The sequence below is a fragment of the Dromiciops gliroides genome, chromosome 3 (genome assembly GCF_019393635.1).
Source record: "Dromiciops gliroides isolate mDroGli1 chromosome 3, mDroGli1.pri, whole genome shotgun sequence".
Lineage (NCBI taxonomy): Eukaryota > Metazoa > Chordata > Mammalia > Microbiotheria > Microbiotheriidae > Dromiciops > Dromiciops gliroides.
In genome coordinates, this window is record NC_057863.1 from 528,994,589 (window position 1) to 529,018,517 (window position 23,929).

General features: G+C 39.8%; 1 protein-coding gene across 1 annotated transcript; it reads left to right on the forward strand.

The window, feature by feature from the left end:
- The first annotated feature begins 1,021 nt into the window (after nucleotides 1–1,021).
- RAB39A (RAB39A, member RAS oncogene family) lies at nucleotides 1,022–23,389 on the forward strand. The gene is made up of 2 exons (XM_043996476.1): nucleotides 1,022–1,584; nucleotides 21,999–23,389. The coding sequence occupies exons 1-2, from the start codon at nucleotides 1,358–1,360 to the stop codon at nucleotides 22,423–22,425; spliced, it is 654 nt and encodes a 217-aa protein (XP_043852411.1). The 5' UTR covers nucleotides 1,022–1,357; the 3' UTR covers nucleotides 22,426–23,389.
- Nucleotides 23,390–23,929: the final 540 nt, after the last annotated feature.

A 23,929-nucleotide genomic window follows, 5' to 3' on the forward strand; every position in this document is an offset into this window, starting at 1 on the left:
GAAAATTACACATATTGGAGACAGAATGCTGGGGAGAAGACAGGTGTGACAGGTGTTGGGGGATGGGGGGGATAGTTTGTAAATGGTGGCCGGGAAGCAGGAGGAGAGATCCTTTAAGGCAACTAATGCTTTGTTTTTCATCATTCTAAAGCACTTCCCCGCAACCCTCCCAAATCAATGATTTCATTAGTAAGGAATTTCTGATAAGGTTGACTGACACCTATTCTGCAGTTTACTGTCTTAGAGTTGGCTGGAGGTTCAGGATGTGTTAAAGGAAGGACCTGGAAAAGGGGTCTTACTGCCCCTAGGGTTAGCTCTCTAATCACTACACCAAGGTACTTTTTTTTTTTTTAAGAACCCAAAACCTCAGTGAGTCCCTGGTGGGAAAGACCTTAAATGAGAAATAAGGAAAGAAAGTGGGACAAGAAGATATGAAAAAGGAGAAGGAAATAAAACCAAGATTAGAGAAACTCGATCTCAGTCTCTCTTTTTGGGGTATGCTTGCTCAGCGATTCGAGCAACTTTTTGTCCCTTGTTTTTGTTGCTGTAGCTTGGGGCAAATTCCCCGATGACTGTAAATTCCATCTGGGCAGAGTGAGTCCTGAGGAAGCTGAGGCTGAGAGAGGACAAATGACTGACCCAGGAGTCTAGTGCCTACCTAGTGTCTGTGGCAGCATTTGAACTCAGGTCTTCAGGTCAGGGTTGTCTATCTACCGTGTTTCTGGGTTCTACTGAACTTCGTAGGCTTCCCCTCCTCAGCACTAAACTCAGCATACCAAAGTTCGGAATAAACCTTTATCAAATTGAACTGGATTGAGCGGCTACTCTCAGGCAAGGACTCCCAGAAGCCTTACTTTTCATTGGCTCGGATCTGCCTGGAGCCGCCACCGTTGCCTTGTCCTCTTTGGTTATCTCTACTGTCAATCTCCTCCCATATCCAATTCCCGCCTCAGACCCCGCCTGCTTCCCTTTTTCCCGAAAGGGAATGCCCAGTCTCTGGAGTGGCGCGAGGTGAGCAGGCAGTCGTCTGGGGCGTCTCCCGTTCCAGCTGTGGCTCACGCGTCGCGCCCCGCCCCGCCCCGCTCCACCCCACTAGGGTGTCCAGAGCCTCTAGCGAAGGTGGCTCGAGCCCTCGCCGCCCGCCCCGCCCCCGCCTCGCCCTGGGACCCCGCCCCTCGTCTCCAGGGTGGAGACCCAGGCAGCCGAGGCGGGAGGAATGTGCTGGAAGGAGGCGACGGAGAAGCTGTAAGGCGGTGCTGAAAGGACAGTTCCCTACGGGAACCTCCCGCCCCCAACCCAGGTAGCCCAGCCACGAGGCGAGCTTGGGAGCCGGGAGGGCGTGAGCGGGATGTGAGCCATGGAGGCCATCTGGATCTACCAGTTCCGGCTGATCGTGATCGGCGACTCCACTGTGGGCAAGTCCTGCCTCCTGCATCGTTTCACGCAGGGCCGCTTCCCGGGGATGCTGTCCCCCGCCTGCGACCCCACGGTCGGTGTGGACTTCTTCTCCCGTCTGCTGGAGATCGAGCCCGGCAAGAGGATCAAGCTGCAGCTGTGGGACACGGCCGGGCAGGAGAGGTTCAGGTACGGCCGCCCGTGCCAACCTCCCGGGATGATCCAGCCCCCGCCCGTCCTTCTTCCACTTCCCCATGTCCCTGACAACCCGGCCATCCAAAGGCTTCTTCCCCTTTGCCCGGTTCTCACTTCCCTCTCCAGCTTCCTTGCCTTTGCAAATGCGACCCGCCCCTAGGTTCACTTCTTTCTTTCAGATACGACCTCCCCCACTCCTCACCCTGCACCCCCCGCCCCAAACTCACTTCTTTCCTTTGCGCACTTTCCCCTCTTCCTCTTTGCTCTTCCACACCGCCCCCCCCCCCGTCCCCACTGAGCACTCCTGCCCACAAACCCCTGTTCCCACTTGACCTGTGTAACCCTTTATCCCCTGCCCCCCTTTTTTTCTCCCATGTTGCCATACCCCGTGAGTCATATGCCAGTCTCCTGCACAGACATCATAGTTAGGTGTCCTGGAGCCCAGTCCCTTGAGTATAGTAGGCTCTTAATAATCGTTTGTCGGATTTACAGCAAAAGCTGTTTCAGCCCAGTTTGATTGTATGAGATCATTGAGCACCGGCAGGAGGGAGATGAATGGGATGATGGTTACTAGAAACAGTATTTCAGAAGGTGGTGGGCTGTGGTGTCAGAGGACAAGAGTGGGTTCAAATCCTTCTTCAGGGTATATGTCACATACATGTCACATGTGTGACCTTGGGTAATTCACTTAACTTCCCTGGGTCTTAGTTTTGTCATCAGTGAGCCAAGGGAGGGATTTATGGTCCCTACCATCCTGTCGTGAGCAGGGGTATAGATTCGAGTGCTCTCTTCCATAAAATTAGACAAAACATGAGGGTTGGAACAGCAGAGCCAAGAGTTTTTTAAAGGGGTGAATTCCCTTCAAAAGTTGTCAAGCACTGAGGTGAGGTACTATTTAGGGAAAGGAGACATGCAGAGATTTCTCAGAAGTTGTTTTGTTTTACCTGTATTGAATGTTTAGTATTTAAATTTCTTGGGTAAATGGTAGAGTGTTAAAACTGTATCCTTGGGGATAGGTAGGTGGCTCTGGATTCAGAAGGACCTGAGTTCAAATCCCACCTCAGACACTTGATACTTACTAGCTGTGTGACCCTGGGCAATTCACTTAACGCCAGCAAACCCCCCCCCCCCCAAAAAAAAACCCAATAAAACTATCCTCACTTAATAGTATATAAAAGAAAGGATGAAAGAAAACACCTGACTTTTCATACTTAAAATGAAAGATTTTTTAAAATAATAGCTAACATTTATATAGCACCTTCCATATGCTAAGCAATGTGTTAATCACTTTACAATTATTCTCTCATTTAATCCTCACAATAACCCTTGGAGGTAGGTGGTATCATTATCCACATTTTACAGATAAGGAAACTGACAAAAACAAGGGTTGAGTGATTTGTCTAGGGTCACACAGCTAAAACTCAGGAATTTAAAAAAATAAACAAAATGTTATTTCTTTGATAAATATTACAGAATAATAAGACTTTAGAACCAGAAGAGACTTGATCCAATCTAACTTCCTTGCTTTATGTACATGATCCAGAAAGGTTAAATGTGTTGCCCACGGTTACAGTTAGTTAGGGCAGCTAGGTAGAGCATTTGGTAGAGCAGTGGTCCTGGAGTCAGGAGGACCTGTGTTCAAATCTGTCCTCAGACACTTACTAGCTGTGTGACCCTGGGCATGTCACTTGACTCTGTTTGCCTCAGTTGCCTCATCTATTAAAATAAGCTGGAGAAGGAAATGGCAAACCACTCTAGTTAGTGTCTTTGCCAAGAAAATCCCAAATAGGGTCATGAAGAGTCGGGCACTACTAAACAATAGCTACCTAGGCAGAATTATAAACCAATTCTCCAAACCAATCACTCATCCCATCAACAAATGTTTTTCTGATACCTAACACAAGCCACTAGCTCTAGAATTCACTAAAAGGCCACAGTGGGTAGGGTGATGTAAGGGAGAAATACCTTAATGTTGCTTTTTATTGAATTTTTTTAATGCCAGAAATTCCATTCATTGTGGCAGAAGTGCAATATGCTATAGTGGAAAGGGTAATATATGTGGGGTAAGACATTTTGGCTTTGAATCCTTGTTCTGCTGCTTAATGCCTGTATGATCTTAGGCAAGTCATTTTAGCCTATGTGGGTCTTAGTTTCCTTATCTATGTAATGAGTGGGTTGAACTAAATAATTGATAAAGTTGCTTGCATCTTGAATATTCTTTATTACATTGAAGGTTCAAAACCTCTGATAGAGAGCAACAAACTAAAGGTGGAATTTTTGAAGCCTTGCTTACTGCTTTCTCCTAGCCCTGCTACTGACTCCTTATCCATTGCTCTTTGCTTTATGCCATTCTACTACTTTAAACAATTGGACCAATATTTTAAAAATTATTAGTGGGGCAGCTAGGTGGTGCAGTGGATAGAGCACCAGCCCTGGATTCAGGAGTACCTGAGTTCAAATCTGGCCTCAGACACTTAACACTTACTAGCTGTGTGACCCTGGGCAAGTCACTTAACCCCAATTGCCTCACTAAAAAGAAAAAAAATTATTAGGGTAAGGTATATTTTGGAGGAGAAAGAAATGAGGAAAAATGACTTGAAAAAGTTTGGGATACACATCACTGATATAAACATGTACTTAGTCATGTGAATTGTATATTCAACACGATAGAGTTGTAGGAGTGGAATTTTCCAATGATGTCTTTTTTTTTTAAATCTCCCAGTAGACCATCATCCTTTCTGGAGTTTTAAATGATGGCCTTTTTTTAAACCTCTCTCTACACTGTCATCCTCTATGGATGAGATCAGCTTCCATATGAGCTCACTAGGCAATGATTCAAGGTCTTGGTTTATAATCTCAGTTCTGAGGCTGAAATGTAAAATATATATATTACTCCCTCTTCATAACACTGCACAGTAGCCAAATTAGCCTACTTGCTGTTCCCCAAAGTTTGCATTCCATATCTCATCTCCATGCCTTTGCATAGGCTATCCCATGCCTAGAGTTGCTCTCTCTGCATTTCTGCCTCTTAGAATCCTTAGTTTCTTCCAAGGGTTAGCTCAGATGTTCCAACCCACTGGATTCCTTTCCTGATTCCCCGTCTTCCAACTCCCCTCATGCTTTCCCCCTTTTCCTACTCCTCATATTTTGTTTTTACATATTGTATCCCCCAGTACAATGCAAATTCCTTAAAGTTAGAGACGCTTTTGTTTTTGTATTCACAGTGCCTTGCATTTGGGAGGTGCTATTGAACTGAAATGAATTGTGAGCTGCTTAGCCCTTGTTGTTTGTTGTTCAGAAGTTTGAGTTTTGTCTGATTCCTTCTGACCCTATTTGGGGCTTTCTTGGCAAAGATACTAAAGTGGTTTGCCATTTCCCTCTCCAGCTCATTTTACAGGTGAGGAACTGAGATAAACAGGGTTAAGTGACTTGCTCAGGGTCACACAGCTAGTAAGTGTCCTGAGGCTAGATTTGAACTCTAGAAGTTGAATCTTCCTGATTCCATGCCCAGTGCTCTATCCACTGAACCACCTAGTTTAGTCTTACCCCTATGTAAATGCCAGGCCTTTAGCAGAGAGTAAGCAAAAAACACTCACCTAGGTGGCAGGAGATCTACAGTCTAGTTCTAGCTCTGAAGCTTTAACCCTCAGTATAAGATCTTTAATGTTTCTTCCACTTCTAACATGCTATAAATTATTAAGAGTTATTTATTAGGGGCAGCTAGGTGGCGCAGTGGATAGAGCACCGGCCCTGGAGTCAGGAGTACCTGAGTTCAAATCCAACCTCAGACACTTAACACTTACTAGCTGTGTGACTCTGGGCAAGTCACTTAACCCCAATTGCCTCACTTAAAAAAAAAAAAGAGTTATTTATGCAGCACTAACAACTCATTGGAAGAAAGGAGGTCAAACTTAATTAAACTAACTTCTTTTACTTTCTCATTTTAGAATTAATTTAGGTGGTTGTGATCTAAACCATGTGTGAATCAATAAATGAGAGGGGAGGACCTGAGTTCAAATCCAGCCTCAGACACTTGAGACTTGCTGGCAGTGTGACTTTGGGCAAGTCACTTAACCCTCATTGCCCTGCTTAAAAAAATAAAGATAGAGAAATTGGATGATGCCAATATATTTATTTAGCTGTTCTTGCACCAACTTTTCAGTAGTTGATGTAGTAATAATTGTTTTTTAAATTTCTCCTACAATTTTAGCCTTACAGGCTAAATGGTAGCTACATGAAGCAGAATAAAAATTTTTAAAGCCCACTTCATGTCAATTTATTGATGAAGACAAGAGTTGTTAAATGCTTTGATTTGATTTCTTAGATTTTTCAGTAACCAGGCCTACCTTTTCCCAAGTAGATAACTGGTGGAGAAGAATATTTTATTAACATATTTTATTAATTTTGTATTTATTATAGTTATTTTGTGTCTTAAAAATGTAATGCTTATGTATTTTAAGAGCTAGTTTCAAATATTTCATTCTCTAGAATGCTTTAGCTGTTTTCATACTAAGAAGGAATAAAATCAAAATGAAAACAATTACTATGAAAGCATTTTCTATTTTATTAAAGAAATTAAAGGTATTTGTTCTTAAATTATAGATAGGAATGTGAATTTTATTCCAAGGGAAGGTGTTAAGTTGATGAAAAATGGATTCCTGCCATCACCCATAAACAAACTTTTGTAGGATTCATTAAAGCTGACTATCATGTGTGAAGGTTTATTCACAGTTGTAATCAATTTTAAAGTCAGCCTAACATGAAAGACCTGAAAGAAAGAAAGAAAGAAAATTTACAAGGGAAAGTTCATAATGTGAAAATAACTCATTTTTATATAGTGCTTAAAAGCACTTAAAACCACCCAATAAGGTAGGTGATAGAAGTATTTTATTATTCATATTTTCCCTAAGGCTCAGAAAGGAGTTTTGGGGTGGCCAGAGACTATTTCATTTCACTGAGCGAAGGAGACACTAAGCTTAATGTTCCCCCTAAGGAACAGGATCATCAGGCCCTCCCACTTCCAGAGTCTGGATGAGGTAAAGAATGCTCTACACCTTTCAGCATGGAAATAAAACGTTGAACTCACTTATGTAGCCTTGGTTTATTCTAATTAAACAACACATAATGCTCCACAGCCAGTTGATCCTTAATTAGAATGAGATATCGCTGTCTTTGGTTCTTCATATATGATTTTCTCATTCTCCCAGCAAGCACATGTTTTCAGGTCCTCTGTGGTCCTGTGCCAACATAAAGTATGAGTCTTCTATGGGGAAAGACTGTACACAGTGGCTCAGTCTTTGTGCCCTTATACTTCAGGGGGCCCCCTTCAAGGGAGTACTATCTCTGCTTCCTTGCTTCTTAATCTCAACTTAGAACTTTCCAGCATTTTAATTGCTTTATTGTGTCTTGGTTTCTCATAAAGTCAGTCTTCCATTTGTTCAATCCTAATTCTTAGGCAATTATTTTCATCAGAGAGCTTTTGTACCTCCTTTTCCATTTGGCCAATTTGGTTTTTCAAGCTGTTGACTTTTTTCTCATGTCTTTCCTGCATCACCCTCATTTCTCTTTCCATTTTTTCCTCTACCTCTCTAACTTTATCTTCAAAGTCCTTTTTGAGCACCTCTATGGCCTGAGACCAATTAATATTTTTTCTTGGAAGCTTTAGATATAGGGTCCCTGACATTGACATCTTCCTCTGAGGGTACGCCTCGATCTTCCTTGTCACTGAAAAAACTTTCTATGGTCCTCACCTTTTTCTGTCTGCACATCTTGCCTTTCTTTTACTTGACTTTTAGCTCCTTAAAGTGGGGCACTGTTTCCAGGCTGCAGTATCCCAAGCTTCAGAAGTCCTAGGTGGTATGATTTAAGGAAGATCAGGTTCTTCACTTGTCTGGCCTGTTCCCTAGTCTGTTGCTAATCAACCAGCTTTGTGTGTTGTGGTTGTCAGCTTTGATGAGCCTGTGCTCCTCCCCCACCTGGGCCACTGCTACTCAAGCCTACCTCCTGGTTCCCAGTAGGAGTGAAAAACCCAAGTTCTGCCTCAGCACTAGCATAGACCCCTGTAGTCTCCCCCCTGCCCAGGGCTCAGCCCTCTCACCAGACTGTGAGCTTAGTTCCAGATGACACTGGTGCTTCAGCTGATTCAGAGGCTCTGGGGGTCTCCTTCTCTGGTGAAGCCTTCCTAGGACTGGATCTGTGTCTGGGTGACTGTGGGGTTGGGTTTCACTCCTGTCTCAGCACAGCAGCTCCCTCCTTCTGACCTTCCAAGCTGTTCATGGTTAGAAGATGATTTCAGCACATTCTTCTGTGGCTCTTGCTGCTCCAAGAATTGTCCTATGGCATTATTTCAATGTTTTTTGGAGTGCTCGTGTCATGAGTTTGAGAGCTCATTGCCTTTCCTCTGCCATCTTGCCTCTGCCCCCCTGGCCTGCTTCTTTCTCCAAGTCCTCTGCCACCAAGAGCACCCCCAGAATTTTAATTGATGAGCAGACAAGGCATCCTCTTTTGCTTCTATGTCACATACATTTTTTAATAGAAAAATTTAAGTATCTTAATTGACAAGAAGTGATGGAGCATGCGATTAGTGATTAGTACATATGTTGAGGAACCACTTTCATGGTCTTGCAGATGACATTATTGTATACATACATATAGCCTGGGAATGGGGGAGGGGAAGAGATGGTTGTATAATGAGGCCACCTTAGAAAATTCAGTATTAAAGAAAGAAGCAAAACTGTTGCTATACATGTATGTATATGTGTATGTATACATGCATATCTATTCTTTATTGAAAACATTTCTCCCTTTGATTGAAACCTCCTAAACTGTGATGAGTGAAACTTAATCACCTTACCTGCCTTCCAGTGTTAGGGGGAAACTAACTAGGATTTAATTATAATTGGAAGCTTCAACAACAGTTTAGGCATTGAGAATTTATATATAAGAAGTTAGTAAATAGAGAACATGTCTCTGAAAGAATGGAAAAACCTAGCTCAGATCTACACTTAAGAGAGAGAGAGAGAGAGAAAGCTCCCTTCACCTAGCCAGTCATGCTATCAAAGAGAAAAAAGCTCCCTCAGTTTGACCAGAAGCTCCCTGTGGGACCGGAAGAGGAGTGGTCCCCACACACAGCTCCAAGCTAATTGACTGGTAGCATTCAAGTCCATTGATTAACATGACTTGAAGGCGGCCCATGAATTGTGAGGCAACTTCTGGGATGCTAATTTGACCTTAGAAACCTCGGAAAGGTCACCTCATGCTTTCTTGTCAGGAGGTAGCACACCTGGTTCTCACACTCCCCCCTGTGCTTCATGAAGAAACATAGTTTCCTTACATGAAGCAATAACATTACAGATACTTATGACTAACAAAGTAAAGGGAATGAAAAGAGAGAAAAGAAATTGAGCGACGCATTGACAGAAGCTAAAGGGGGCATTCCCCTTTAGCAAGTGGACATTATAAATAGTGTATGCAATAGGGAAAAGGAAAACAGGAAAATGTCAATTTAAGTCTTTGAAAGTCTTATCTCAGATGGTTCTTTGGATGTTGTCTGGGTATAGTTGTGGAGTGAAAGTCTTTCAGGTATGGATGCTGATGATCAGCTAGCAAGTCTCAGCTGGAGAGTTTCAGGTGTGGTTGTAAAGTCTCTCAGGTGTTTCAGATACTGATAATCAGCTGGATAGTTTCCTACAAAATTGATCTTAACACAACTTTAAATAGTTTTGCCAATAACCAAATCAAACAATGAGAGTTCTCAAAAACATGTCTAAGGAAATTCAGAATCTTTTAGAGATATAATAAAAACAAAAAATTAAAATGTTTAAACTTAATATTACTGTAAACCCCACGGTGGGCAATAAATTGAGAAGACAATTGTGATATTAATTAAAAGAATTTTTTTGTTTGTTTCATCACTTTTTGCATCATCTCACAGTTACATCATACACACATAATCAGAACCTGGGGTTGACAACAGGCAGTCACCTGGGGTGGAGAGGTCAGGGAACAAAATTGTATTAAGTGCCCACAATGTACAAGCACTATGCCACACACTTTACAAATATGATCTCATTTGATCCTCACAACCCTGGAAGATAGGTGCAGTTATCATCCCTATTTTATAGACGATGAAAGAGGCAGCAGAGGTTAAGGGATTTGCGCCCATGGCTAGTAGGTGTCTGAAGTCAAATTTGAACTCAGTGATCCTTGACTCCTGGCCCAACATGCATCCACTACACTACTTAGTTGCCTCTAGGCCACATACAATCTTGCCTCTTCCAGTACAAGAAATTATGACATGCTCAGTGTGACACAGCTAAGACGAGTTAGAGCTAGGGTTCAACCCCAGATGACTAAAATTCAGACTCACATCTCTTTCCACTATATTATACTACATTCTTAACATTCAAAAACAGAAATAAATACACTGGGGGTAGCTAGGTGGCGCAATGAATAAAGCACCAGCCCTGGATTCAGGAGGACCTGAGTTCAAATTTGGCTTCAGACACTGGACACGTACTAGCTATATGACCCTGGGTAAGTCATTTAACCCCCATTGCCCCACAAAAAAAAAAAGAAAGAAAGAAAAGGAAATAAATACACTATAAGATAACAGTACAATTTTTTGTTTGTTTTTTGCAGGGCAATGAGGGTTAAGTGACTTGCCCAGGGTCACACAGCTAGTAAATGTCAAGTGTCTGAGGTCAAATTTGAACTCAGGTCCTCATGAATCCAGAGCCAGTGCTTTATCCACTGCGCCACCTAGCTGCCCCGCAGTAAAATTTTTTTTAAAAAAAATTTAATAGAAACCCCATGGTTTCCTAATTTAAGTTTAAATTAACATTATTGGAAACAAAAACTTGCATAAAAATTCAAATGTGAGAAAAGCTATTGAAGAAAACAGGAAAGAGAACAAGAAGATTAGCCAATGTAAATTACAATCCCCTTTGCTCTTTATTTAGTAAACTGTCTTCTAGAGTTGCTGTGCCTATAAAAGTTATCATCCCACCCCCAACTCTGATGAAGAGCCTCCAAATTTAGGCTTCTTTTCCAATTAAGGCCTTATAGTCTGTTTAGTCAAAGCCCTTCTAGCTAAATAGGACCTTCTAGAACTTGCACTGCTTATGTAGCTTTTGAGGATTCTTGATGAGGCAGTGGTATAAGATATTAGTAGAAGATAGAGACATATATATTGAAAAATTTTTGCCACAGTATCCTAGTTCAGATATATGGTACTTAGAAATTCAGCAGACTTTTGTCATTTAGGAGAAAGCTTCTCTTTTACAGCTTCCCCTCTTCCTCTACTCTTAGGATTGATAGCCCCTTACTCATTTGCAAAGCTTGTAAACCCCATTCTTCTGTGTATCTGTTTGTTCTTCTTTCCCCTGTCTCTTTGTCCACAACATCTGCAACTACAAGAAGTTGTGATCCCAAGTCAGGATTAAAATCGCAAACTCTTTGGAGGAGGAGAGTCCCAAGGATCCTCTCCCATCATACATTCCAGCTTAGGATGAGTTCATGAGATCCTCATTTCTGAGGTACTAAGGGCAGAGATTCCAGCAGTCCCCCAAAGCATGCAAAGAGAGAAGAGATAGGTCTCCCTTACTTTTCAGCATGAGCAGCCAGAGTGTTTGACACAGGCTTCCCTAGCTAATGTGTGCTGCTGAGGAAATAGTTGCTATGGTTTCCACTGTTCCTGGGAAACCAAAAAGGATTAAGTTGTATCTTCAGTACTAAAAGCTGGATTATAGGCTACACTCAAGTTTTCTAAGTGCCAAATTAAATACAAAAGTATGGTCTGGATTTGGGACTGTTTTCATTGTAATAAGAAACAATTGTTATATCCTTAAGGCTAAACTGTCTCCTCTTTTCTATCTTTCTTCCTTGATCTCACTGATTTTATTATAATTACCACTAGTAATAATAATTCAATCTAACAAACATTTATTAAGTACCTCATATGTGCAACCTACTATTATCATTTTAACTTCAAAGAATCTATGAGTTTCAGCCCTTAGCATATGAATTTTTTAACCCAAATGCATGTTTCTATAGTTATCCCTATTAAATATCTTCTTACTCAATTCAGGCCAGTGTTATAACCTATCAAGGTCCTTTTGGATCCTGACTCTCGTCTACTGTGTTAGTTATCCTTCCTGGCATTGTGTCATCTACAAATTTGAGAAGCTTGTCATCTCTGCCTTTGTCCACATCTGTTAAAGTATAAGGCAGAGCACAGATACCTGACCCACTCCACCAGAGACGTTTAAAACTGGCATTAAACCATTAATGGTTACTATTTGGCTCCAGCCATTCAACCAGTTCCAAATTTACCTGTCTATGCTATTATCTAATCTACATCTTTCTATCTTGTACATAAGAATAGCATGAATGCCTGTTCAAATGTTATTTTGAAATCTAGGCATACTATGAATACAGCATCCCTCAGTCTACCTAGTCTAGTAACCATTTTAGCTTAGGTGAGAATTCTACCTTATGTGCTAAAAGGTAACAAACACTTTCCCTTGAAATTCTCCCTTTCAGTTAATCCTCGTAGCTGGGCAATTTGAGCAAAGCCTAGAGCTGGATTCCAGTCTCATCCACTGTCTAGACTATATAGCAACCTATCCTGAGAAGAAAATATAAAGAGACCACAGTGAAAATGTCATTTCCCCTCTTCATTTCTGTAGTTTTCTCCTAGGCTCCAGAAGGACAATAGAGCCCATTGGGTGCCATCTTTAATTATATAAATCCTCTTTTGCTCCACACAAAGCATCACAGGATCATGCATTAAAAGATGGAAGAAACCTTAAAGACTGACTCTGATCCCCTTACTTTTCAGATGAGGAAGTTGAGTCGCAGAGAAGTTAAGCGACTTATTCAGGGTCACACAGCTGATATGTTTGAATCAGGATTTGAATTCAGGTCCTCCTGACTCCAAGTCACATGATTATTATTTTTTTTAAGTAAGGCAGTTGGGGTTAAGTGACTTGCCCAGGGTCACACAGCTAGTAAGTGTTAAGTGTCTGAGGTCGGATTTGAACTCAGGTACTCCTGAATCCAGGGCCAGTGCTCTATCCACTGCGCCATCTAGCTGCCCCTTTTTTTTTTTCAAGTCACATGATTTTTGTTTGTTTGTTTGTTTGTTTTTTGGGTTTTTTTTAGTGAGGCAATTGGGGTTAAGTGACTTGCCCAGGGTCACACAGCTAGTAAGTATTAAGTGTCTGAGGCCGGATTTGAACTCAGGTACTCCTGACTCCAGGGCCGGTGCTCTATCCACTGCGCCACCTAGCTGCCCCCAGTCACATGATTTTTAATGGAAAAAATCCAAAGCTACATTCTCCTCCATAGTTCCCTCCCCCCATAAAAAAAAAAAATAGCTCTTGATGCTTGACCAGAGAAACAATGTAGGTTCTTTGTGGGAAGGAGAGAGATAATTAAGTGGACTCTGAACTAAGATGTCCCCTGCCTTTTCTATAGCAGAAATTAGTCCTGAGGTGGGAGAAATGAAGATAGGACAGAGGAAGACTTCTCTTTTTATATCCAGTTTGAGCCTTCTCCCAATAACAGTCAAAAGGAAAGAATATCAGAACAGACAAGCCAATAGAATGACCATTCATGATTTCAGAAGGCTGATGACGAAGTTTACCTCCTGACAGAAAGGTAATGGACTTGAGTTGTAGAATGTGAGGTGTTAAGGGCTAAAATTCTAGCTAAACTGTCTAAAATATCTAATGAGTGGTCGCCAATAAATTATAAGCTTTAGCAAGAGTTAGACTTTTAAGCATTTATTAAGGAGAATAAGAATTTGGTAAAGAGAGAGAAAAAGGCCTAGATTCCTATCTATTAAAGGGAGAGCACATTTCTAGCTCCCTTCTCCGCCAGAGTCCAGAGGAAAGAGCCCGAGACCGAGCGCCAGTCTCTTCCTTTCTCCTCCCACTAGTCCGTCTCACTTCCTCCCGCCAAAGAAAAGACTCCTGGTCTTGCCCTCAAAGACCTTCGCTTCATGGGCAGAACTCTTCTACAGTAAGTATCCAGCAGGTGGCGTCATTCCAATCGTTACAGTCCCCCCTGTTGTTCCTCAAGAAACAAAATGTTTCCTTGACGGAACAGAGGCCCATTTTTGGACTTGACTGATATGGGGATTTGTTTTTCTTGGCTATGCATATTTTTTACAGAGGTTTTTTTTCCTTTTTTTTCTTTATTCTGTATTGAGAATGTATGGGAAATGGTGGGTAGTGAGGAGGGATAGGGTAAGTAGAGATAGGGTTGCACCCCCGAAAAGAAAAGAGGCTCATTGAAATATGCTTTTGAAATACACAAAAGAGAACAGAAGGAAGGCCAGAGGGAATCACAGACAAGCAGGACAACTTTGGAAGTTACATGTTGAATTTATTATATACTTAAAAGAAAAAAGAGCTATATAAATAGAATAGAGAGTTGCAATTTCATATACACTCTTCTCTGTTCTACTGTGTATAAGAATGTGCTCATTTTAATTGATGTTTCTTAAGTTCATTCTGAACAAAATGGAGGAAAAATAAAGTAGCCTTCAGTTTTATAAAGCTGGGAATATGTTAAAAAACATTTTTTTTCTGATCTGTAGATGAACCATGAAAAATACTGTTTTATTACTGATAAATCACTAAATCTATTTTTTAAATCTATTTTAATACCTGTAGTACAAACTGTTCTGTCTGCTCATTTATACTGAGATTTTCTGTTGATTCATTTTAGTTTAGTTTAGTTTTTTATTCATTTTATTACATTAGCCAGTTAATCTATGTAATTCTATGAGTGGAGAGTTCAAGAACCATCAGATTTAGGATAGAGGTAGTTGGAAAAAAGTATTATGTTTAATTAGTTACAACCAAATCCTGACTTTGGCTACTGGGTATGTTAAGTCTCTCAGCTAGCTTTTATTCTTTAATAAAACTGAGAGAAGAAAGCAAGAAAAGAATCCAGGAGATAGCTATTTTGAGTCATTAGTAAACCTAAAAATCACTGTCATGGGAAAAAGGATATAGTGAAGCCCAAATCATCAGAAACATAAATCAGATTTGTGTTAGTTTCATTTGCTGAACCATATCTCTGAACCTGAGACCTACCTATTCTGTCATCATTCTACTTCATCTTCCATCTATTTCTTTTTCTTTCTTTCTTTCTTTTTTTTTTTTTTGCAGGGCAATGAGGGTTAAGTGACTTTCCCAGGGTCACACAGCTAGTAAGTGTCAAGTGTCTGAGGCCAGATTTGAACTCAGGTCCTCCTGAATCTAGGGCCAGTGCTTTATTCACTGCACCACCTAGCTGCCCCCATCTTCCATCTATTTCTACCTATTTATAACTCAGATCTTTAAAGCTTCTGACTAAGAACTTCCCTCCTATTTAGTGATTCCTTTGAGAAGACAAGCCCACACAAACCATGTGTTTGCTCTCTCACTCCATTTCATTATAGGCCACACAGACAAAACTGCTTGGGGAAAAGATATATTTAAACATAATAAATTGTATAGTTTTGGGTTTTTTTTCCCTAAGCATAGTGTAAGATTCTTTGCCTTACTCAATTTTTTTTAGGTATAATAATGAGTCATACACTAAGTGGCAAAGAAGACAACAGTAATTTTCACCATGCTTCTAAATGAAGATAATTTTTAAAATTTGATCAAAGATTTTCTGTCAATGGAAATATGACTTGATAATAGCTGAACTGATACTATTATGGTCCTTATGGTACTGTTCTAATATTTACTGGTGGTAAAATTCCCTAGGAACTTGGGGGTCCATTTAAATATGATAAGGCTAAACTAGATGTCTGGCTTTAAGATTCAGCGAAATGAAGGCCTTTTCTCCCTCTGGAATTCAGAGTACCAGGATCTCTTGCCAAAGAGGGAAGCCAGTAGAATGTAAATTTTATAAGACATTCTGGTAGCCTTCACTTGGGTTCAATTGCACCTAGTTGTGAAATTATTTATCATTAATTTTGTAAACATTTATCCATAGAAGATCATGGCAGTATTAAAAGATCATGGCAAAATTTCATTGCCCAGATAGTTTGGTTTCCTAGAGAATCATCAGTATTGTACATAATTTCATTATGACATGTTTGCATAGGTTCTGGATAATGGACAATGCTCTTGTGCTTTCCCAGTCACCAGTGGAGCGGAGCAGGACTGTGTACTTGCTCCCATGCTTTTTAGCATGATGTTTTTGGTGATGTGGGACATCTTCAAGAAGGATGAAAACAGCATCAAGGTCAACTATTGCACTGATGGTAAATTATTTAACTTGAAAGACTACATGCCAAGACTAAAGTGGAAGAAGAGCTGGTGTGTGATTTTTTGTTTGTAGATGATTGTGCACTCAATGCAGCCTCTGAGGCTGAAATGCAACCAAGTATAGATTGAGTCTCTGCTGCTTGTGCTAATTTTGTCCTGACAATTAGTACCAAGAAAACAGAGGTTCTCCACTAGTCTGGCCCTCACCATCCATATATGGAACCATCAGTTATAGCAAATGGAAGAATTTTGAATGCTCTGGAGAAGTTCACTTACCTTGGCAGTATACTTTCTAGGGATGTACACATAGATGATTAGGTTGATGCACTCATTGCCAGAGCTAGCTCAGTGTTTGGGAGGCTCTGTTTTGGGAAAGTGTGGGAGAGAAGAGGTATTAGGCAGCCTACCAAACTGAGGGTCTACAGAACCATTGTGCTAACCTCATTCATTGTATGACAATGACACCTGGACAGTCTACCAGAGCCATGCCAGGAAACTGAATCACTTCCATTTGAATTGTCTTAGGAAGATTCTGAAGATCACCTGGCAAAATATGGTACTCGACACTGAGGTCCTCTCTCTTGAACTGAACTGCCAAACATTCAAACTCTACTGCAGAGAGTGCAACTCTGATGGGCTGGTTTGTTTGAAGGCCAAATGTATGCTTACCCAAAAGACTATTTAACAGAGACCTTACACAAGGAAAATGCTCACTTGTAGGTCAGAAGAAGCAAAGGATATTCTCAAGGTCTCTGAAGAACTTTGGAAAGAATTGTGAGACATGAGAGATACCAGCACAGGACTGCCCAGCATGACATGCCTTCATCAAAGAAGGCTCTATGATCTATGAGTAAAGCAGAGTTGAAGTAGCTCAGAAGAGATATGAGGTACACAACTTTAGAGACCCATCTTCACTCCAAATGCTCATATGGACTATTTGTGCCCGACCTGTGGTAGAGCTTGTATTTGGTCTGATTGACCACAGTGAAACACACTGCATCTTGACCTCAACATAATGATGTTATTTTGTTCCTCTGAACACAAAGGACAACGAACCAATCACAAGGTTGTTTCATAGTTAACAACTAAGAGCAGCTAAGTCATTTTTACCTATCAAGCTCATCTATGGGAATTTTTTTTTGTAGGGGGGAGCAGGACAACGAGGGTTAAGTGACTTGCCCATGGTCACACAACTAGTAAGTGTCAGGTGTCTGAGGCCAGATTTGAACTCAGGTCCTCCTGAATCCAAGGGTCGGTGCTTTATCCACTGCGCCACCTAGCTGCCACTCATCTATGGGATTTTAAAGTATTTTCTTTAACAACTAATTTCTTCAGATTAGTTTATTTTTAATAAACTTTTAAAATATTTTGATGCCTTTTTTATATCAGAATCATTAAGGACAAGAAAGATAAGCTAATTGTTTTTCTTATAATCTCCTTCATTCTACAACTGACATAACTGGACTCAGTGAATCATTGAATCACAATTCAAATTTGAATTAGGGATTTTACTTAGTTCAACAAATTTATTAAGCTACTTGCTATATGCAAAGTTCTATGCTGCTCTGAGAATATAAAGACAATTCTCAAGCAACTTACATAAATAAGTATAAGTGGTAGTACCTGAATTCAGCCTGAAAGGAAGATATGGCATTGATAAGGAGTGAATGCATTTCTGCCATGGGGGATAGCTTGTGCAAAAATACCAAGATATGAGCTAGAATGCCAAGGTTCAGGGAATGGCAAGTAGATCTGCTTTGCTGAATTGTAGAGTGCATGAAAGAGAGTTTTAAAAAATAGGTGTAAAAAGATAAATGGGAGCCAGGTTGTGGGAAGCTTTAAATGCCAAGTTGAGGTAATAGGAAGCCATTGAAGATTGAGTAGTGGGGTAATATGGTCAGACTTGGACCTTGGGAAAATTATTTTGGCAGTTTTGTAGTGAATGAGAATGTTGCCTTTGAAAATTAAGGTAAACTGAGAGACAGTGATCTGAGCATTATCAATATATTAGCTAGGCTAGTAGTAGCTGGGTGGCACAGTGGATAGAGTGGCAGGCCTGGAATCAGGAAGACTTTAGTACAAATCCAGCCTCAGACATTTATTAGTTGTGTGATCATGGGCAAGTCCTTAACCCTTTTTGCCTCATTTTCCTCATCTGTAAAATTAATTGGAAAATCACTCCATATCTTTGTTAAGAAAATCTCAAATGGGGTCATGAAGATTGGTCAGGTAGTGGGGTGAAGTTACAAAGGTAGACAATACAGGGGTGGAGATTCAATTGCTTTAATAACCTTTCTGGGCTATTTCCCTAATTTATCACTCACTTTTTCATAGGTCTGTTTCGTAGGGGACAAATACTGCTCATTCGGGTTCAAAGGATATCCTATGGGTCACATTCCTAAAACTACAGCTCAAGGGCTCCCAGCAATGAGTTTACTATTAATAAACAGCCATTGGGTATAATTAGCTCAAAACAAAGGCGTTTATTAAAATGGCATAAAAATTGGGGCAGCTAGGTGGCACAGTGGATAGAGCACCGGCCCTGGAATCAGGAGTACCTGAGTTCAAATCCGGCTTCAGACACTTAGCACTTACTAGCTGTGTGACCTTGGGCAAGTCACTTAACCCCAATTGCCTCACACACACACAAAAAAGGCATAAAAAAGTAGCTAGAGTATTTCCCACCCCCACCCCCAATCCCCTAAATCTGAGGCTCCTTCACAAGGGATAACAGGGCATATAGACTGATCTTTGCCCTTAGGTTAACATCTCTTTGTTTCTGTCATCTGCCCCTTACTTTTTGTGATGACATAAACTGAGTGGCAGGGGAACCAAATCCCCCCAGTACATTAGCAACCTTGGAGAAAACAAATTGGGTTAAGTCAGACTATAAGAAGTTAGCAGAAGGGAGGAAGTGGAAGCAGTAGAGCAGAGACTATTCTTTTGAGCAGTTTGTCAGGGAAAGAGAAAAGAAATATAGGATGGTGCCTGGAGAGGATGACAGAGTCCAGGGAAAAGCAAATAGAGACCCTACCTATAGATAAGGAGAGATTAAGGGTGAATAATTGGAGAGGTAAACTCCAGGAAAAAATGGAGGGGTTTAGGATCCAGGGAAAAAGGAAAGGGACTTTAACAAAGAGAAAGAGATGGGTGAAGAGATTGAGGGTTTTTATGCTTGGAGTAGGAGAGGAGTTGCTTACAGCAAGAGGGCCTGCATTTTCTCAGCCACGTTGGAGGTAAGAATCCCTTTTGAGAGAAAAGGAGAATGTTACATAGGAAGCTTGAGGAGAGGTTTGCAACACGCCTTGCGATAATGCTAGTTATTCTTTTTATTCAAACAGGATTGGCAGATGACATCTCCGTATAAGTAAACCAAACAAAGCAGAAGTTGCTTAATTGTCTGGTAAATGTGGGCTAGTTAAGTAATTCAGGTGAAAGTGAAATGTATGGCCTGTACTATGGATTGAATATTTTTGTTCCTCAAGTCCACTAGAATATTATGCAGATGTTAGCTCCACTTTGGCTGGGCCTTGTATCCATGGTTTTTTCTAATCTGCCGGCATTGTTATACTAAGATAGAGCATTCCATTTGGCTCCTGAAGCTGCCCTAACAAATAGGAACAGGGGGAGAATCAGTGTCCTGACTATGATCTGGTCATTTAGCCACATGACTTCCCCTACCTCCAACTCCACTATACACAGGAGTCCTCAACTCCTATTCCAGAAGTTTCCAACAATGTGAAGACATACTATTTAGGGACCAAGAGGGCTCCCTCTCTTCCTTTTCCAACTTCCCTGCTATTGCCTCTCTTCTCACAAATTCCTTCTCCCATAATTGCCAATCCCAACCTTTCCCTTGTTTTCTTTCTCTTCAAATAAACCACATAAATCTCTTTGGATACAGGGCTATAAGAAGTTACTTACAGGTCTATATGCTGTACCAGCCCCAGTATATGGAGGCAGCTTCCAGGGTAGGAAAACTGCTGATAGTAGGTCAGCCATGTCTTGTTCCCAACTCTGCTAATAAAGTATCAGTAATGAGTTTCTGTTTATAGATAGATAGATAGATAGATAGATAGATAGATAGATAGATAGATAGATAGATAGATAGATAGATAGATAGATAGACAGAGAGATAGATTACCTATACTACGCTATGATTGCATTCTCATATAGTCCCTATGTCCTTCTAAAATGAAAAAATCTTCACAAAATATTTGTCTTGCTGCTGGATAAGTTATACCTATATCTAAGATGCAAACATCTAATGCTGTTTTCAGTTGTAAAAAAGTGTGCCTTTTAAAGTCCCTCTGATGGCAAGTTAATTTTTTACAGACTGTGCTGAATAGATTCAAGTTTTCAGTCTCATGAAATAGTCAACTAGTTTTTTTTAAAAACTACAAATCTGCCTAGATTTACATAGAGATATGTTGTAATACAAAATATCAAGTTATATTTTAATAAAAATTAAAGTACCACTGTCTTATTTACAGTCTGTTGAAGGAGATGCAAAGAGTTTTCTTGATTGTAGAGGGGTATCATGGTTTAACAACTCTTGATCTCTCCCTCCCCCCTAAAAAAGTTAACCCCTTTGGTGTGTACCTTTCTACAGACACTCTGAAATACCAGTGTAGATTAGAAAGAAGCAGGAGTAATGGTGAGAAGCTATATTACAGAACAAAGGATTTGTGGTTCAAGGGTGTTGACAGTGAAATCTCAGGGAATACATTAAAATTTGGTATTTCCAAAAAATTCTATCTGTCTCATATCAAGATTTTGGCAGCTTGGATATGCAGTCAACCTCTACCCTTATGGTGACAAATTAATTTTTTAAACTTTTATCTCAGTGATCTGAGGCATAGTGTCTCTTTGTGTATTTGGCACTCTCCCTTTCTAAGAAGATAGAACCCTTCTTGGTTCATAACTCCTGTTATGATCTTGGCATTCTACTCAGGACAAGTTTTGACTTAAGGAATAAATAAGGGATTGGAATCAAATTATGTCCCAATTCCTCTATATTTCAGCATCTGATATCTATGTCTAATTTTACACTTAAAGGAGAAGAGTTCAGAAGGTTAAAAAGAAAAAGATACTTGGTGGTTTTGAAGTCAGTCATTCAGTCAGTCAACATTTATTAAATGCCTATTATGTTCCAGGCACTGTGCTAAGTTTAGTAGATGCAAAGAAAGGTAAAAGACAGTCCCTGCTCTCAAGGAGATAATAGTCTACTGAAAGAAATGACATGAAAACAAGCAACTTATATGTAGGATAAATTAGAGATAATCAACACAGAGAGGGTACTAAAATCAAGTAGAAGGCGGGATTTTTACCTGGAATTTGAAGGAAGACAGGTAAGCCAAGAGGAGCATTCCAGCCATGGGGAAACAGCAAAATAAGATGTCTTAACCCTAGAGATGGAGTGTTTTGTTTGAGGAGAAGCAAAGAGGCTAGCATCACCGGATTGCAGGGTACATGGTAGGGTGTAAGCAGACTGGAAAAGTAAGTGGGAGGGTTGTAGAGGGAGCAACATGTGAAGAGCTGTGAATGCCAAACGGGATTTTATATTTGATCCCTGCGGCGATAGGGAGCCACTGGAGTTTATTGAGAGTAGAGAAACATGGTCAGACCTGTATTTTAAGTAGATCACTTTGACAGCTGAATGAAGGACAGACTGAAGTGGAGAAAGACTTGAAGCAGGGAGATCCATTTGCAGCCTATTACAGTAGTCCTGGAGAGAGGTATAAGGGCTTGCACCAGGGCAGTGGCAGCCTATCAAAAGAGAAGTGAATTTGGATGATTCATCTTGTTCGTTCTAGTTCACATTAAGAAACATAGGAGGCAGTCTTAAGTAAAATTACCAGGCAAGTGCTTATTATTAAGACTCTGTCTTGCCAATTATTGCTCCTTCAAAATGCTGTCACTGCTTGCAACTAACTCACCTGCTTATTTACATCATAGAAGGTTTTTCTTTAGTTGAACTGACCCATTTTTGGTGACTAAATTCCTACCCACTCTGTGTCATTTCCCAGCTTTGATATCAGTACTGCATTTCTTCATACAAACACATTATCCTGTTTGGAAATGCAAAGAAAAAAAGAAAATGTTTTGTTTACAAGTTTCTATTCATTTTTTCAGATCAATAACTCGATCTTATTACCGCAACTCAGTTGGTGGATTTCTGGTATTTGACATCACAAACCGGAGATCTTTTGAACATGTGCGCGATTGGTTAGAAGAAGCCAAAATGTACGTGCAGCCATTTCGGATTGTATTTCTGTTAGTGGGACATAAATGTGATCTCGTGTCACAGCGTCAAGTTTCAAGGGAAGAAGCTGAAAAAATGTCAGCAGCCTGTGGTATGAAGTATATAGAAACCTCAGCAAAAGATGCTACAAATGTTGAAGAATCTTTTACAATCCTGACAAGAGATATATATGAACTTATTAAAAAAGGAGAAATTTGCATTCAAGATGGTTGGGAGGGGGTTAAAAGTGGCTTTGTTCCAAATATTGTGCATTCTTCAGAAGAAGCAGTAAAGCCCATGAAACAATGTCTTTGCTGAATTTATAGGCAGCTTCAAAATGGGTATGAGTATATCAGGTATTTGTTTTAGGATAAATACCAACATTAAGAGCAAAGTGATAGTTATGGAAACAAAAATCATTGATTTTGTTGGGTTCCTAATCATTGTTTTTGCATCCTTTTATAAGATACTTAATTTAAAAATACTAAAGCAGTACTGTAGTAATAGTTAAAGCAGAAAATATATTATTTTGAAGACATTAATATTTGTAAACAAAAAGTGCAATATTTACTTAGCAAGTTAACATATCAAAGATTTTGACTAGGACTAAAATAGAAATCCATTTTCAAGGGACCAGATTTTTCATGTATTCCTATGTTTTAATAAGTATTGAATGTGAAGAAATTATATATTATATTAATATTATTTTCCTTTATTGGTTCACTACTTCTGAAATATAATTTTTATGTTTTATAGAAACAGCTGAATTACAGTCAGAATATTATATTTCCAATAACTTTAAAGAAAATAAATTAAAGAATTATTCATAAGCAGACATTTTGATATGATGATAATATATTTTAAACTTCCCGACACTCATGAAATCATAGATCTACCTGGAAATTTCAAAGAGGGGAAATTCAATGGATCTGGATCCAATTTGTTGTCTTGACTTGTCAGTGTAAGCAAATCTGAGGGGCAATGTGGCAGAATGGCTCAAGAGTTCACCTGGAAGTCAGGAAAACTTAGAATCAAGTCTTGCCTCTGATATATACTGACTGTGTAATCCTGAGCCAGTCATTTAATTTCTTAATATGCTAGGTAACTAACTGTTCTAAGACTAAAAACTGCAGAAAGCACTAATCTGCATTGAGAGTAAATTCTTTAACAGGAACTATCTGGACTGATGAAGTACAATTTAAAACAAAAAGAAATAAAATATAAAATATTTTGGTCGTAAGTTTTAGTTGAGTGAACTTTTTTTTTTTTTTTAGTGAGGCAATTGGGGTTAAGTGACTTGCCCAGGGTCACACAGCTAGTAAGTGTTAAGTGTCTGAGGCCGGATTTGAACTCAGGTCGTCCTGACTCCAGGGCCGGTGCTCTATCCATTGTGCCACCTAGCTGCCCCCTTGAGTGAACTTTTAAAGTTAAAAAATCTTTATTATTGGGTCCAAGAAGACCTCATTTCTTCAATGAGGATGTAGAAAGGGGTATTTTAATAAAATAGTATTACATCAACATTGCAAACTAATTTGTAGAAAAGGAAGCTGTTTAAAACATTTGACATTCAAACCTTCCAATATCATTAGTGAAAGTCAGAGGAATTTTGATGAAAGAATATATGCATATATATAGAGAGAGATATATATATATATATACACACACATATATAGAACAGTTACTCAGTTGTCTTCTTGTAGCTCATTTCCAAGAAGTGCATTTTAATCTTAATTAGAAAATTTTTACTTTACTGCATTTTTACAATCATTTCTACAGTTTTAACTAGAAAGCAGTGACAAATAAAAATTATTTCTTCAAGCAA